The sequence below is a fragment of the Sturnira hondurensis genome, unplaced genomic scaffold (assembly GCF_014824575.4).
Source record: "Sturnira hondurensis isolate 20B ecotype Veracruz unplaced genomic scaffold, ASM1482457v3 Scaffold0015767, whole genome shotgun sequence".
NCBI classification, from domain to species: Eukaryota; Metazoa; Chordata; class Mammalia; order Chiroptera; family Phyllostomidae; genus Sturnira; species Sturnira hondurensis.
Genome location: NW_028088398.1, coordinates 469,985 through 486,106, shown reverse-complemented (window position 1 = coordinate 486,106; position 16,122 = coordinate 469,985). Strand labels below are relative to the sequence as shown.

The 16,122-nt window shown below is 56.6% G+C and overlaps 1 protein-coding gene across 3 annotated transcripts in view; it reads right to left on the bottom strand.

Annotated features, from left to right (window-relative positions):
* MEGF8 (multiple EGF like domains 8) overlaps positions 1 to 15,861 on the bottom strand; it is a 42,980-nt gene extending 27,119 nt beyond the window's left edge. For all 3 annotated transcript variants that reach the window (XM_037065521.1, XM_037065522.1, XM_037065523.1), the window contains exons 1-12: positions 14,965 to 15,861; positions 7,674 to 7,837; positions 7,225 to 7,431; positions 6,175 to 6,355; positions 6,006 to 6,094; positions 4,798 to 5,213; positions 4,255 to 4,400; positions 4,002 to 4,124; positions 1,842 to 1,996; positions 1,404 to 1,523; positions 907 to 1,051; positions 659 to 822 (exon numbers count right to left, since the gene is read on the bottom strand). In XM_037065521.1, the coding sequence (XP_036921416.1) occupies positions 659 to 822; positions 907 to 1,051; positions 1,404 to 1,523; positions 1,842 to 1,996; positions 4,002 to 4,124; positions 4,255 to 4,400; positions 4,798 to 5,213; positions 6,006 to 6,094; positions 6,175 to 6,355; positions 7,225 to 7,431; positions 7,674 to 7,837; positions 14,965 to 15,151 (2,097 nt within the window). In that variant the 5' untranslated portion in view covers positions 15,152 to 15,861. The remainder of the gene's footprint in view (positions 1 to 658; positions 823 to 906; positions 1,052 to 1,403; positions 1,524 to 1,841; positions 1,997 to 4,001; positions 4,125 to 4,254; positions 4,401 to 4,797; positions 5,214 to 6,005; positions 6,095 to 6,174; positions 6,356 to 7,224; positions 7,432 to 7,673; positions 7,838 to 14,964) is intronic.
* Between the last annotated feature and the right edge of the window lie 261 nt (positions 15,862 to 16,122).

Sequence of the window (16,122 nt, the reverse complement as noted above, 5' to 3'; positions counted from 1 at the left end):
CGACGTCCTGATGCACGCAACACATGGATAAGCCTCAGAACCATCACGCCCGGTGAAAGAAGCCAGCCACAAAAGGCCCCACATTGTATGATTCCCTTTATATGCTACATCTACAGCTAGCAAATCCAGAGACAGAAAACAGATGAGGGGTTGCCAAATGCCAGGAGAGTGGGGACTGGAGGGACTACTTCGTGGTAACTTCTGAGGTGACAAGAACGTTCCGACCCTAGATCACAGGTGGCACACAGCAGGCCTGCAGGCCCTCCACCTTGTTTCATCCGGTGGCAGCACCGAGCTCTGGCTTAACTATTAAGGAGCAGTTACATGTACACAGTCCTAAAATTACAGCGGGCCCTTTGAAGGCAACCGCGAGGCTGATGCGGCCCCCCAGTGAAAATGAGTTTGACACCCCTGCCTTAGATAGTGATGAGAGTCACACAACATTGTGCGTGTTCTAAATGTCACTAGTGGTAAATATTATGTTAGGTGGATTTTACCATAACTTTTAAAAATGTTTTTAACTCAGTAAGGAAAAGCAAACCCTTGAATGTAAAGACCTACAGAGTAAATACGAGAATGAAAAAGATCCATCTGGAAAACGACGACCCAAGGACCAGCCCTTCAACACTCGCACTGGGCCCCGCCCCCAGCTCCCCACCTTGTCAGGCTGGGAGGCATTGGGTGGCTGCTGGAAGGTGAGCAGGTGTAGACCAGGCAGGAAGCTCTGGGTGACGCAGGCCTCCAGGGATGTGACGAAGACAGGTGTGGGACCCCACCAGCCCACGGTGCCTGAGATCTGCTCTCCTCGGCAGCGGGCCTGCTCTGTGAGGACGGGAGGGTGGGGGTGGGGTCAGTGTGGGGTGCAGCACCATCTTGTCCCTGCCCACACTGCCACTGGTCACTCACCGGGCCGAGGGAGGCAGCTCTCATTGTGCACGCACCAGCCCAGGGCACCGGGCCCCCGGGGAGGAGCTTCGGGGCTGCTGAAGGCCAGGCAGGCCTGACAGTCACCCAGGAGACGCCCCAGGCCCAGGCAGCTGGCAGCGGGACACTACAGGGAAGGAAGGGAACAGGGGTCAGTGTGCACTGGGGCTTAAGGGATCTGGAAAGGGCTGCAAATTCAGGAAATTAGGGGTAGAAGGGGTCAGGAAACTGAAGAAGAGCATTGAAAGCCAATTTGAATGAGGAAAGCTCAAAAGGCAGGGCCTGGGGATGTGGGCACAGATGAGTTGGAAAGGGTCTGGGAGAGGGTCAAAGTTCAAGGGGTCAGCAGTCAGGAATCAGGGATGCTGATCTTGGATGTGAAAACAAGTCTCCCCGGTGTGTAGGGAAGTCCTTCTCCACTTGGTTTCAGCAGAGGGAGACACTGAGGGCTAGGAGGCAGGGCCAGGACAGTCACTCACAGCCCCCGGGGGGGTACCAGGACGCAGTGCGGCTTGGCAGGCCCCCTGACACCAACTGCATTCAGGGTCTCGAGAGCAGACACTGTGGTCCGTGTACATGGAACAGTAGTCCAAGTGGTACTGCGGAGAGAGGGGTGGACACGGGGGCTCCTCAGACAGGGGCCCGCTTCCCATATTCCCACTCATACTGATCATCCCAGGGAACCCCGAGTGCTCAGCACCCCAAGGACCCCATCTAATCCTCTTCCAGTGTCAGGGACCCCTGCTCCTCTGCCCTCCACCCCAGAGGCCTCCATTCCTCCTCCCCTGAACCTGGGAACCAACGTCTCTCCTCTCATGGCCCGTCTAAGGACTCCCAATGCTAACCCCAAGAACCCCCAACTTTCTCCCTCATCTGTGGGAACCACACCACCCTCTCCCTTCCACCTCGATACTCACATCTAGAGCACGCGCCTGGAACACAAAGGGAGGCACCTTGTAGGCCATCAAATCGCCACGGGGCCGGCCACTGTACCCACCAGCCACCAACAGGACGCTGCCACCAAGCACAGCTGCCACATGTGAGTACCGACCACTCGGAGGCGCTGCTCGGCCTAGAGGAATACAGACCCCTAGGACATGGGGCCCCCAAACCCCCTACCACCTCCATGGCTCCCCTACTGAGACTACCACCCCTGCCTGGCTCTCCCAAGCCTCAGCCCAGACTCCTAGATCCTGCTTAAACCCGCCTGCCCACGGAAACCCTCCCGGCTGGCCTGGCCCCGCAGCGGCTCCAGTCCTTTCTCTCCTGGGCTCCCACAGCCCCAGCCAAGCTACCATTCAGACCACAATCTTCAGTTCAGAAAAACTTGGGTTTAAATCCTGGGTTTAACATTTACTGGGGTTCAAATCATGGATCGACTACTAACCAGCTGTGTGGCGCTGGGCAAGAGACTCGACATCTCTGAGTCTGGGTCCCTCCTCTATGAGTGGAACCATCACCCTGCTCCTGGGGAGCTGCCTGGCTCTCACCTGTTTTGGTCTGCCTCGAATTAGCCTCCCTTCTGGGGACAGCCTCTGATTTTCCCCTAAAAAACCACCTTCTCCCTCTCCCAGGCCACAAGGCGCAAGCCACGCCATCCGCACCTCTGGCAGAAGCAGCGCCTTAGTTAGCCCGGGCCTATCAGCGCCAGTGACTAACTAGTTCAGGGATGAAACTCAAGTCCTACAGTCCTTGGGAAAAAAGAGCACGCTCTTCCCTCCAGGCATTTGAAAGGGTGGAATGTCACCCCAGAACCGCTGGCGACCATCTACAAAAGGCGAGCCTGCCGGAGACGGAAGTAAGCCCAGACGAGAACTGGAGAGAGATACGGCTGACACCATCACGGGAGCACCTGCATCCAGTCCAGCCGGAACTCACTCAAATTAGCCAAGAAATTCTCCCTTTTGCTTAAGCTAGTTGGGCTGGATTTCTGTCACTTAAAACCAAGAGTCCTGCCCCGGCTGGTGTGGCTCAGTGGATTGAGCACCAGCCTGCAAACCAAAAGGTTACAGGTTCAATTCCCTGTCAGGACCAAAGCCTAGGCTGTGGGCCAGGTCCCCAGTTGGGGACACTCGAGAGGCAAATGACTGATGTATCTCACACATGACTGTTTCTCTCCTGCTCTTCCTCCCTCCCTTCCCCTCTCTCTAAAAATGAATGAATAAAACAAAAAACAAGAGTCCTGACCAATAGGAAGGTGGCCAGTGATGGGCGACTCCCCCACCCTCTCACTGAACCTGAACGCTCCGTAAGCACATGGGACTCGGCCCAGGGAATCACAGGCCTCAGAGGAAGAGACCTCCAAGAACCTCATACTCTCGCCTGCCCAGCAAAGGGTCCTAAAGGAGGGGCAGGGACAAGCAGAAGAGTCCTGGATTGGAAAGCAAGAAGGTCAGGCCCAGGCTTTATTTCTGATGGGGTGCTGAGAACAGAGAGGCCTCTGGCAAGTCCATAGTCCCCTGAATGGTATGTCCACTTTGTGTATACAAATGTTTTTCTGAGAGAGGGGCCTGTGGCTTTCTTCTGAGTCCTAAAGCAGTCTTTGACCTAAGGAGCTGGAAAGGGTCTCCACATCTGCTTCCGGCAGAGCTGCCGTTGCTGTGAGAAAGACGCCGTGTGGAGCCCCTCACCAGGCTGCCCTCAGTCTTCAAGCACCATCTCAGTTTACTCTCACAACAGCCTGGTGGCTTAAGTGTTACCATAATCCCCATTTTACAGACGGGGAAGTGGAGACACAGAAATTAAATGATGGCTTTTGCACAGATAGTTCTTTGGAGCCAGCCATCCTGGCTTTCCCACTTGCCCACACGGTGCGACTTTGAAAAAGTCACCTCTTCATGGGCATTTCCCTAGAAACTGGAAAACCTGAACTAGAGCCTAGATCTGATGCTGCTGTAACTACCTCCCATCTCCATGGCAACAATGACCTCGTCCTCGGTGCAGCACAGGCTTGCCTCCTAAGACAGCTCCAATAGGAGGGCTGGCTCACCCTGACAAGGACTAAGGTGCCTCCAGATTCACTGTTGGGGGGAGTACGACCGTCAGGAGCCCCTCAGGGAGACAGAGGGGCCACTCACCCTCAGGGGTTCCTGGAGGCGCAAGCTCAGCCCCCGACACCCACTGATGGCAGCCCAGGTGGTAGAAGAAGATGCCGTCTTCATAGCACTTCTCCTCCTGGTAATGGGTGTGCACATTGCCCCCTGGGAATGGAGGAAAGAGGCATAGCTGGCAAGACTGGGGGAGTGGGGCCGCCCACACAAGGAGCCTCAGCTCAGGGTTGGACTGGGCCCCTGGCAGGCAGGCAGGCAGGCCAGCAGGGAGCCTCCTCACCATAGACCACCATGTAGTTGCCCAGGACACTGGCTGTGTGGAAGGCCCGCTCCCGCGGGCCCTGGAGCCCATCCCGGGCCTTCAGGGTGGTCCACACGCGCCGATCCACGTGGAACAGCTCGGTGGAGTTCACCCGCACGGAGAACCTACGGGGGTGGGGCAGAGCAAGGGCTCAGGGCAGGGGGGCCGCTGGCTGTTAAGGGCTGTGTGCTCACTCGGGGCTAAGACCGTCTGTGATAGGGTTTATGTCCCCTCAGAACCAGAAGCTGCTGTGGCAGGATCCGGTGGGCTCCTATCTGGGCACCCTGCATAACCCAGCTAGGGCTGGACACCAAGCAGGGGCTGGTAGAATGAACAGACGGTGTAAGTGTGAGGGGCAGCAAGGGACCAAGAAATTGAGTGGGACAACGAGTGAGAGACTGAACGAGAGCGTGACTGAATGAGGGAAGGGGTGACTGAATGGCCACAGGAGCCTGTCAGCGGGTGAAGACCACCAGTGACTAATGGTGCAGAGCAGAGGTGTGGGGCAGGCAGGCCACTCACCGGGCAGTGGAGGGCCGGTGTCCACCGTGGACCAGCAGAGCTCGAGATGGGGCATGGAACACCATGGAGTGGCCGGTGGCAGCAGGGGGTCGCCCACCCGCTGGAGTCACCTGCTCCCAATAGCCCCCACTGGTGCGGTCAAGGTGGAAACGGAAGAGGCCCGAGGAGAAGAGGTCGTGTTGGGTGCGGCCACCAGACACATAAAGCCAGATGTCGTCCACTAAGGCAGCGGCGTGACCTGCCAGGCCTGGTGGCCCGGAGGAGCTAGAAGCAGGTGGGGCCAGTTGCTCCCAGTGGCCCCCGCCCAGAGGGCTAAAGGCCCACACGTCACTAGTGAGGGAGCCATCGGCCAGCTCACCGCCCATCAGCACCAGGAAGCCAGCCCAGGCCACGGCCACATGGGAGTGACGGGCAGCCTGTGAGGAAGAGACCAGGAGACAAAGATGGAGAGGGAAACAGACGGTGACACACAGAATGACAGAGAGGGCCAGACACAGACTCAGAGACAGAGAAAGAGACACAGAAAGGAAGACAGGCAGACAGAAGGTGAGACAAAGACAGATATGCACGGAGAGAAGAGAGACAGACCCAGAAAGATGGACACACGTGAGTGAGAGCAGAGAGGAGACAGAGAAACAAGGTAAGGAAAGTGGAATCAGGGAGACAGAAGGATAAGGGGAAATGGCAGAGAGAGACAGAGATACAATCCAGACATGAGGAGACACAAGGATCCAAGAGTCAGAGATGAAAACAGAGAGATGGACTGAGAGAGAGGCAAGAGACACACAGAAAGATAAGTTGCAGAAAGGGATATAAAGGAAGACAAAAGGAAATTTGAGCCCTGGCTGGTGTGGCTCAGTGGATTGAGCACCAGCCTGCAAACCAAAGGGTCACCAGTTCCATTCCTGGTCAAGGCACATGCCTGGGTTGTGGGCCAGGTGCCCAGTAGGGGCCACTCGAGAGGCAACAATACAGTGATGTTTCTCTCCCTCTCTTTCTCCCTCCCTTCCCCTCTCTCTAAAAATAAATAAATAAAATCTTTTTTTAAAAAAAGAAGACCTGAGACAGCAGAAATGAAAGGGTAGGTGTTCCTCTATCAAGTTGCAGGCTGGGGCGACTATGGGGTAAGGGAGTGGCTCTGAGGGGCCGTTGCTGGGACTGACAGAGGGGGCAGGTGCCTCCAGGCAGAGCAGAGGCGGGGTCCATACCGGGGCAGGACTCAGGTCCCAGCGCTCCCAGGTGTTGGCGGAGAAGTTATACAGCACGAGGTCACCCAAGGCACTGTTGAGGTCCTGGCCTATGGAAGGTGGGTGGTCTTGAGCCCTGGCCACAGGCTGCCAGGCCTCCAGGCTGCAGGCACACACCCCATCTACTCACCTCCAAAAACAGCCAACAGTCCCGGTGGGGTCAGGAAGGCACCAGCCGCCCCGACACGGGCAGAGAAGGCAGGGTCCCCGGCACTCACGTTGTGCCACCAGCCGGCCCCCTGGTTCTCCCCCAGGTGCAGGTCACAGGCACGTCCCAAGAAGCCAGGCTCACATCGGCATGGTCCTAGGGGCTGGGGGGAAAGGGACACAGACAGGGGACAGAGCCAGAGAAAGAGACAGGGAAACAAGGGGAAGAGAGAGCCAGAGTGAGACACACCAGGCGGAAAGGGAAGGGAGAGAGATGAACAGGAAAAGAGAGAATGGAAATAAATAAATAAATAAATAAATAAAGACAGAGAGGCAAAAAGAGAGAGACAGAAACAGGAAGGAGAAAAACCAATAGACAGAGGAAGAAAGCGATACAGAAACACAACCAGAGGAGGCAGAGAGGTGGTGGAGGCAAGAAGACAGACCAAGAAAAAAAAAGAGAAAGGCCCAGAGAAAAAAATGAGGATAGACAGAAAACAGATTGGCAAAGACGGTGAGGCCCACGATGGGGAGGCCCGTGTCAGCCTGAGCTGGGAAAGCTCAGGTCTGGGGAGATCAAGGCAGGGAGGGTGCTAGGTGTGATCCAGTCCCAAAGGCGGACACACATGCCTTAGGGCCAAAGACAGTGGCCGAAAGTCAAAGTCACGGCTCAGGGCCCAAGGCCAGACAGAGCAGCTGGGTGGGTGGGTGGAGTCAGGCCTGGCAAGAGGGAGCAGTGTGGGTTCACAGGTGAGCGGTGCCTTGTGGAGAGAGCAGCAGTGGACTCAGGCGGGGGAGGGGCCCCAGGCAGAGGTGGGGCGGGGCTGCAGTCACAGGTGGGGCAGCATCTGGAATGCATGGGCAGGACTGTGGATGAGAGCAGGGGCGCTGGTGGGGGGTCAGCATCATGGCAGAGGGCGGAGTGTCAGGCGGAGTCAGACAAGGGCAGAGTTAGATCCAGAAGATGGGAGCAGAAGTGAGGACACAGGTCAGGACCCCAAGGTGGGCGCAACGCAGTTGGGGGCGGGCTCACCGAGGCGCAGGTGCCATGGCTGCCACAGTAGGCTGAGCACTCCTGCAGGCCACAGTCAGGGCCCCCCCAGCCTGGCTCACAGGCACACACCCCAGGGGGCCGGCACTGCCCACGGCTGCGGCAGCCTCCCGGGCACAGGGAGAAGCGGAAGGAGGCATTGAAGCCCAGCAGGTTGTAGTTGGCGTCGCTGAAGAGGTGCAGCAGCATCTGTGGGCACAGGTGGGCAGGGTTCCGGGCCCTGACTGGGAGGTGGTCCACTCCTGTCCCACCCCCACCCTGGATGTCCCCACCGCCTTTCTTTGTCTTTCTCCACCTCTTTCTGTCCCTGTGTCCTGTCGGATGCCATGTCCCTCCTGCTGTTTCTCTCTCCCTGCCTGGGTGCATCTGCCCCCTTGCCCCACACTGCACTGAGATCCTCCAGCCACAGTCCACAGCCCAGCCCCACCAACCTTGCCCGAGGAAGCCTCAATGGGTGGGGGCCGGGTGCTCCCACTCAGACTGGCAAGCAGGGGTCCTCGGGGGGAGTCGCCGTCATACACGAACAGGTAGTCGTACGTGCACTCCGTGTCAAGGAACAGGAAGTCCAGGAGGATCCGGTGCTGGGGGCTTGGTGCTGGGTGGTGAAAACAGAGGGGCCAGGCTCCAGCGCGGACCCTCTCCTCACTCCTCCATTCGGACCACCCACAAACACCAAAGCCTGCTCTGCATAATGAGGAGGCCCAAAGATGAATGGATCTGCGCCCTGCCTCGGAGGGGCTTCTGGTCTCATAGCCCAGGGGGGTCAGGGCTCAGGCAAGGACTTAGAGTGTCCCCCCTGACAAGGGCTCCTGACACCAGGCTGAACGCCCGCCACTGTTCAGGTGGGGAAATGGACACAGTGAGAGAGGAAGCCCATCCCAGCGATCAGACAGAGCTGTTCCATTCACTCTTGAGCTCCAGACACACTCGGGCCGGGGGTCAGGGCCCAGGCCCAGGCAGAGAAGCATACTCCGGGATGGAAAAGGGCCTGTCTTCTCCCTGGAGGAAAGCCAAACTTTTCTGAAAGCACCGCAGCTCCCGTCTGCCCCACCCGGGGTCGCACCTCTGGTTACTGTGGCACCCAAGGGCTCAGACTCCGCAGCCAGACTGCACGGGCTCAGATCTTGGCTCTGCCGCTTACTAGCCACTAGCTGTGTAACCTAGAGCAAGTCGCCTAACCTCTCTGATCTGTTTCTTCTTCGTAAGTGAGGATAGAACGGCACTGTGGTAGATTCACGCTTCTTGGCCACTCTTCCCATTGAGAGATGAGGGCTGATGCCGTGTCCCTTGTATCTGGGAAGAGCCTCTGAGACTAGCTTGACCAATACACAGCAGCCGAAGAGGCATCCTGGGGCTTCTGAGGCGAGATCAGAGGAAGCTTTGCAGCTTTTCCCCGGGCCACATAGAATTCCCCTTCTCAGAACACAGCTGTCACACTATGAAAAGCCAAAGCCACATGAAGGGGCCACCTGTGGGCACCCCAGCCGACAGTCAGCATCACCTGCCAGCCCTGAGCAGGTGCCGTCTGGGATGTCCAGCCCAGGTGAGTGAGGGTTCAGACGCCCACAGCCCCAGCTGACACTTGAGCAGCCTGAGTGTGAGGTGTTAATGCGCATAAAGTACTTAATGGAGCCTGGCACTTCCTGAGTGCCACTGTTCCTAGCACTGTCCCTATTCTTGCTCTCTGCCAGGTCCTGGACCAGAGGTCCTCTCACCCCACATGTCACACGAAGGGCTCGGGGAAGTCTTCCCGGCCAGTGAGACCAGACCCGAGTTGCACCTCTGCCCCTGACCTGCCAGAAGACCTGGACCAGCCGCTCCCTCACACCCCTGGCTAGACGCATCTTCACTCGCTCACTGCGGGATCTTAGGACCCTGTCAGGGGCTCTCTGAGCCTCGGTTTCCTTCACGCAGAATGGGGATGAGTCTTCGCATCCACTAGGCTGCTGCGGAGCTCTCGGATGGTGACTCTGAGGCGCCAGCCCAGGCCGTGCCCTCGCACCAGGACCACTGAGCAACACCTCCTTCCTGGCCTCCCAGCCTCCATCCTGCCCTGACATGGATCCAGAGCAATCTTCCCAGCTTGACATCTGGCCCGGGCCCTCCCCTGCTCACAAGCCCTCATGACTCCCACCATCCCCAGGAGAAAGTCCAGCCCTCTACCCTGTCTCACATCACCCCACCGCTCATAGCTCTATCAGCAGCTGGGCCTTTGTACATGCTTCTCCCTCTGTCTGGAGCACATTCTCCCTTCCTGCCAGCAAGCTTCCCCATCTCCTCCAGGGAGCTTTCCCTGATATCCCCTGGCTGGGATAGGTGCCCCTCTCGGGGGTCCTCACCTCCCATTATAACCTCCGTTCTTCTGGGACCTCCTGTGTCCAGGTCTGTCTCCCCTGCAACCTAGGAGGCTCACAGGGAAGGGCCTGGGCCAATTCATCTGGGGTCCCTCCTCAACATTGCCCAGCACAGAGCCCAGCACTGAGCAAGGGGCTCAGGAAATTCCAGATGAAGGAAAGAGGAAACCCACAAAAGGCTGAAGTTGGCAGCTCCCCCTGAGGCTCCGACCAGAGCCCTGGAGAACAGCCCAGCAGACCCCAGCCATGGTCTGGAGAATGCAGAAGAACCGTTCAGCCAGACCAGACAAAAACCCCCAAGCCTTACCAGCCTCAACCAGACTATAAAGCCTAAAACAAGTATTTCTTTGTTAAGTGCCAGCCAAAGACAGGCTCACCATCTGCTTTCCCCAAGTTCCTCCCTAAGTTCAAGGTCTCCTTTCTAACTCAACATGGGCCCAACGCCCATGCCATCCTAAACAGAGAGCCAACCACAAAACCCCTGCTTTTCAAAAGCAAAAGCCTCATGCCCTGGCTGGTGTAGCTCAGTGGATTGAGCGCGGGCCTGCGAACCAGAGGAACGCAGTTCGATTCCCAGTCAGAGCACATGCCTGGGTTGCAGGCCAGCTCCTGGCAGGGGGACACACGACACATTGTGCCTCCCCGGCAGAGGCAACCATACACTGATATTTCTCTCCCTCTCTCCTTCCCTTCCCCTCTAAAAATAAATAAATAAAATTTTTAAAAAAGCGCAAAAGCCTCTTTTCATGAAGATGTTACGAGGACGAGGTACAACAGAGTGTGAACATGGTACAAAATTCAGTGATGCAGTGCTTTCTTCCTTCAGTAGATAGAAGAACATGTTGCTTCTTAGAGGTGCGAGGCACCGGGAAGCGTGGGAGGTCAAGGGGGGCCTGGAAGCCTCCCAGACTCCTCCCCACCCCAACATCCAGCCAGTGGGTCCCCCAGTCTCACTGGTGAAACTTCACAGACATCTCCCAGTGCTCTTTGCGCCTCTCTGCCTCCTTAGTTCCTGCTCCAGTCAGAGCTCACCCTCTCCTGCAAGACTAGCACACCAGGTCCCCAGTCCACCCCCACCAGCCTGAGAGCGAAGCCCCACCCCCGCTCAAAATCCCATTCGGCTCCTCTTCCCGGAGAGCAAAGCCCAGCTGCCCAGCGGGACACTTAAGGCCCTCCTTCCCCTTCTTCTGGTACCCTCCTCGCCTCCTGGCCAACAGGCCGGACAAACCCATACACGGCTCCTGATGATACAGGGTGCAGCCAAGGGAGGGGGGCCAAAAAGGGATTTGGAATGGTGTCCAAAGAACTCAAGGTGTCTAGGAATTATTGGAGAGACATAGAAGATGTCCTCACCCCTCCCCCCACGGATGTGAGTTGGGGGAAGGGACACATGGAGCAGGAACATTGCAGGGCTGTTTTGCACAGCCACAGCCTTGCAGCTAATCCATGGCAGGGTCATTTAACATATCTATAGCCTTTGACAGGTCACTTAGATATGTTAAATGGCTGTGGCCAGGCTTGGAGCCAGGGGGATGGAGTCACTTCCCCCCAAGATGTAACTGGGGGGGGCAGGTCCCCTGAGTTGCAGCGCCTGCGTGGGAGCTTGGAGAAGATTGGCTCCAGGACATGGGGCCGTACCTGCCCAGACTAACAATGGCAGCCCAGTAAACTTGCAACAATNGTCATTTAACATATCTATAGCCTTTGGCGGGTCACTTAGATATGTTAAATATCTGTGGCCATGCTTGGAGCCAGGGGGATGAAGTCACTTCCCCCCAAGATGTAACTGGGCGGCGGCAGGTCCCCTGAGTTACAGCGCCTGCGTGGGAGCTTGGAGAAGATTGGCTCCAGGACATGGGGCCGTACCTGCCCAGACTCACGATGGCAGCCCGGTAAACTTGGAATAATACAGAAATACTGGCAGGTGTAGCTGATTGTGGGAGGAGTCGGAAATAGGGGTACAGAGGAAGATTGGTGAAGGGATTTAAACCCAGACACAGCAGCCATTGAGGGAGAGCCACGCGGTTTTGGGCAGAGTGAGAACCCCCACTTGCCCAGGTGAAAGAGGGAAGCACGCGGCTTTGCCAGAGTGGGGACCCCTGCAGGCAGTTGAGGAAGAAAGTCACGCACTTTTGGCGGAGTGTAGACCCCTGCAGCTTTGGGGTGCTCCCTTTGGCCGAATGGCCTGGGAAGCAGGGGAGACTTTGCCTGGAAAAATGGGTACAAAGAACTCTTGCCAGTGGACCATGAGAAGGTGCCACATGACTTTGGATTAATTAGAGATCTTGCCTGGACGGTGCCAGCAGCCTGGAAAAATGGACGTGTGCTCTTTTTCCTGAGTTACGGTACCCCAAATTAGGGCAGGGGGAGAAGGGAGTGCTGTGTGCATAGATGGATATCCTAAAAGACTTTGATATTTTAATTGAGATGTTAGGTTACTATGTTAGGTCTATATAGCATTAAATAAACATTTCCTTTCCTTTTCACAAAGGCATTGAGAGATGTCTTTCCAATTGGCGACGGACCATCGGGCCCAGTAGGTGGTCTGGACGGTATTAATATACCATCCTCTGGAGTCCAGGCCCAGTGTATCTGTTCTATGACAGTTTTTGGCATCCCTGGGTGGGCCAAATATTGCCCCCCTTGGACCTCTGTTCGGTAACACTGAGACACACGGAGGCTGTTCCCTTTTCTCACCCAGTAAACTCCTAAGCTTGCGTCAGAACCCTGCTCCAGTGGCTGCCCCTCTGGGACCCCTAGCAGTGTCCTCTCACGCCCCTACAGTCTTCTTGTCCCCACCCTGTACCTCCTTCTGTTTCAGACCTGGGCACAACTGTGTCCCCACCCAGGCTGGGGCTCTTCAGGGCCGGAGGATGAGTACTGCCCCCAACACACACATACCTCCCATTCTGTTCTCACCCCCAGGCAGAAATGGCCCCCGGGGCTGGGGACAGACACAACATGCCAAGAAACAGGCTTCATCCGTACCCCACACAACAGCCATAAATAAATAACACATAAAACATAAATGAGATTATGCCTTTCGCCTGCACAGCTCCCAACGCCCTGGGATGAAGGCCAAGCCCCGCAGCCCACAACGGGAGGCCCCACATGATCCAGGCCACTGAACCCCTGGCCTTTGCCCGGGATGTCCGCTGGGGGACTCCCACCTCTCGCTGAAGACCAACTCCTACATCCACCACCCAAGGGAGGCCTTCCTGGACTTCTCTTCTACCTCTCCACCACCCCCAGGACGGTCCTACACCCTCTGCCTCCCCTCAGCCTTCCAGCTTCTGGCTCGTGATTGGTCTTCTTGTATTCTGTGTTCTGGCGCACTGCATTTCTGCTTCCTCCAAAGCCCCATGCCCTCCTGCATCTAGGCCTTTGTACAGGCTGTTCTCCTTGCCTTGATTGCCCTTTTGCTCCCTGCTACACATGCCTCTGGTCTCAGATGTCGCCCAGGCCAGGGCAGGCTTTTTCTCTGGGCTCCCCACCCCTTGGAGGTGAATTTGTCTCCCCCACTGGACTGGGAGCCCATGAGGGTAAGACTGGGGCCCTTACAGAGTTCCCTCGTCCTGAACTGCTCTTCCTCCTCCTCCTGGCTGATTCCAGTTGGTCCTTTACGCCTCAGCTCAGACACCTGCTCCTCCAGGAGGCCCTCTCTGCTCTCCCTGGTGCCCAGGCCAGGCACCTCCTCTAGGATCCCCTGCAGCTGTGGGGTTTCTCCATCACAGTACCAATCGCTCTGGACTGTTATCATCTATTAGTGTGTTTGTCTCCCCCACTGAATCCCGAGCCTCAAACCCACAGGGACTGCTGGGACCGCCTTGGTCTCTGCTATGTCTCAGGACCTACAAATGCAATATGTAGCACACGAATGACTGAAAAAATGCTCTTATTTTTTTTAAGATTTTATTTATTTATCTTTAGAGGGGACGGGAAGGAGAGAGGAAGAGAAATATCAACGTATGGTTGCCTCTCATGTGTCCACTGCCGGGAACCGGGAACTGGCCTGCAACCCAGGTACGTGCCCTGACTGGGAATCGAACCACGATCATGTGGTTCGCAGGCCAGTGCTCAATCCACTGAGCTACACCAGCCAGGGCTGAAAAAATGCTTTTATTTAAGTACTTTAAAAAACAACAGGCCCTGGCTGGTGTAGCTCAGTGGATTGAGGGCGGACTTCGAACCAAAGGGTTGTTGGTTTGATTCCCAGTCAGGGCACATGCCTGGGTTGCAGGCCAGGTTCCCAGGGGGGCCACGAAAGAGGCAACCACACACTGATGTTTCTCTCCCTCCCTTCCCCCACTAAAAATAAAATATTTAAAAAACCCAAACAACAGTAATAACCCTAATACCATTCACTTAGCACTTACTATTTGCCAGGCACATTAAACACCTGTTCTTATGCCCTGGTCGGTGTGGCTCAGTTGGTTGGGCATCTTACTGCAAAGCAAAAGGTTGCTGGTTTGGTTCCCAGTCAGGGCACATGCCTGGGTTGCACTTTCTGTCCCTGGTCGCGGGCATTCGAGAGGCAACCAATCCATGTTTCTCTCTTGCATCAATGTTCTTCTCCCTCTCTTTTTCTCTCCCTTATAAAATCTTTTTAAAAATACCCGTTCTCATTTCATTCCAACAACCCTATGAGGTCAGTAATATGTTTGGGTTTTTTGTATTTTTTTATGTATCTTCACCTCTGGACACTTTTTCATTGCTTTTAGAGACAGGGGAAGGGACAGAGGAAGGGAGATAGAGAAACATCGATGAGAGAGAGAAGCATCGAATGGTTTGCCTCCTGTAGAAGCCTGGACTGGGGACCATAGGTGCCTAGAAGGGGGATCAAACCTGCAACCTAGATATATACCCTGACCAGGAATCGAACCGACACTCCATTAGATCCCTCCATTAGATGGGGCCGACACTCTAAACGACTCCGCCACACTGGCCGGGGCTTTTTCCATTATCCCTTATCCTCCCTATACCTTTTTCCATGGTGAGTACTATTATTACTTGGGGGGAGGGGAAGCTGAATCTCAGAGAAAGGAAGCCACTTTCCCAAATTCACAAAGCTGGGAAGAAGGGAAAACCAAATTTGAAGCAAGGCAATTGTGCTCACTGCCTGAGGTTTCTAACAATTACTCAGAATACCCCTCACGATGCTCCTAGCTTGCAACTGTCCCACTGAGTGTGGGGGAAACTCCCCCACCAGACTTCAAGGCCTTGCAGGGCAGGGCCCAAGTGGGCTGCTTTTCAGAGCAAAGGGCCTGCACCAGAACTGGGCTCTGGGGATGTGGTGAATGGATGAATGACTGCACAAATGAATGAATTAGCAAATGACAGGGTGTGTGACCCACACCGCCCTACTCACCCTCGATGAGCCACTCGCAATTGCCATTGACGCTGTAGTTGCCCGCACCATCCGTCACGAAGCCTGGGGCCTCCCGCAGCACTTGCCGCTGCCCCTTGCAGTCCCCGGCCCAGGCCCCAGGGGACAGCGGCCCCAGCAAAGCCGTAGACAGGGCCAGCAAGGCTGCCAGAGCCCGGCCCAGGGCCATCGCTGCCTCCGGCACTGACCCTTACAGACAGCGCGGACCCTCCACCGGTGCGAGGCCCTGAATACGACCTCTATGGACGGGACATGGCCTTGTAGACCACGGAGGTCTAGGAGTCGCAGTCCCCGCTAAGGGAACCGCCGCAGGCGACGGGCTCTGGAAGTCCAGGGGTGGGCCCTAGAGACCCATGATAGGCCCTGAAAATGGGGTCGCTATAGGCGGGGCCGAGCCCTAGGGACTGTGGGAGTCCCTTATAGACACAGGCCCCCCATAGGCTGGCTGACCCCATAAACGGTGTCCAGCAATTAACTACAGACGCGGACCGCTGCAGGCCGAAACGGACTTTAGAGATGGGTGGGTCCCCGGGGGGCGAAGGGTCCTGCAGCCGGGCGAGCGCTCCACAGAGGATGCAGGCCCGGGCGGGCCAGGACGGGATGGTCCGGGAGGGACTCCAGCCGGGGGCGGAGCCCGTTCTCAGGGGCTCGGGTCTGGACCACAAAGCCTGACTCCCTCGCTCACCCACCCGCGACTCCCTACACACCCGGATAGGCCAGATCACAGAGTCGAGGGGACGCTCGGGCCAGAGCGGTCTCAGGAAGACCGCTTGGTGGGCGAGGGGGCGGGGCGGGGGGGCGCTGTGGGAGAACTGGGGCCGGGAGAGGAGGCGAGAAGTAGCGGAGCAGCAGGTCAGAGCGGCTCTGGGAGGACTGCGGAACACTCAGCCCGCCCCCCCCAAAATGGAGACTTCCGGACCCCCCCCCCCGCCCATTTGTTCCCAGGCGCATGTGCAATATTAACCTCCTTGGCCAGGGAAAAACAATTGCACATGCGCAATGCTAAGTCGTAACCCAAACTCAGGGTGCAGCTGGCTGACAACTATGTGCCACCTGAGGGCGCCTCTACCTCTGAGACGGGAAGAGAAGGTAAAAAGAAAAGAGCGGTGCAGTAAGAGGACTAGATGATTCATACCTTCA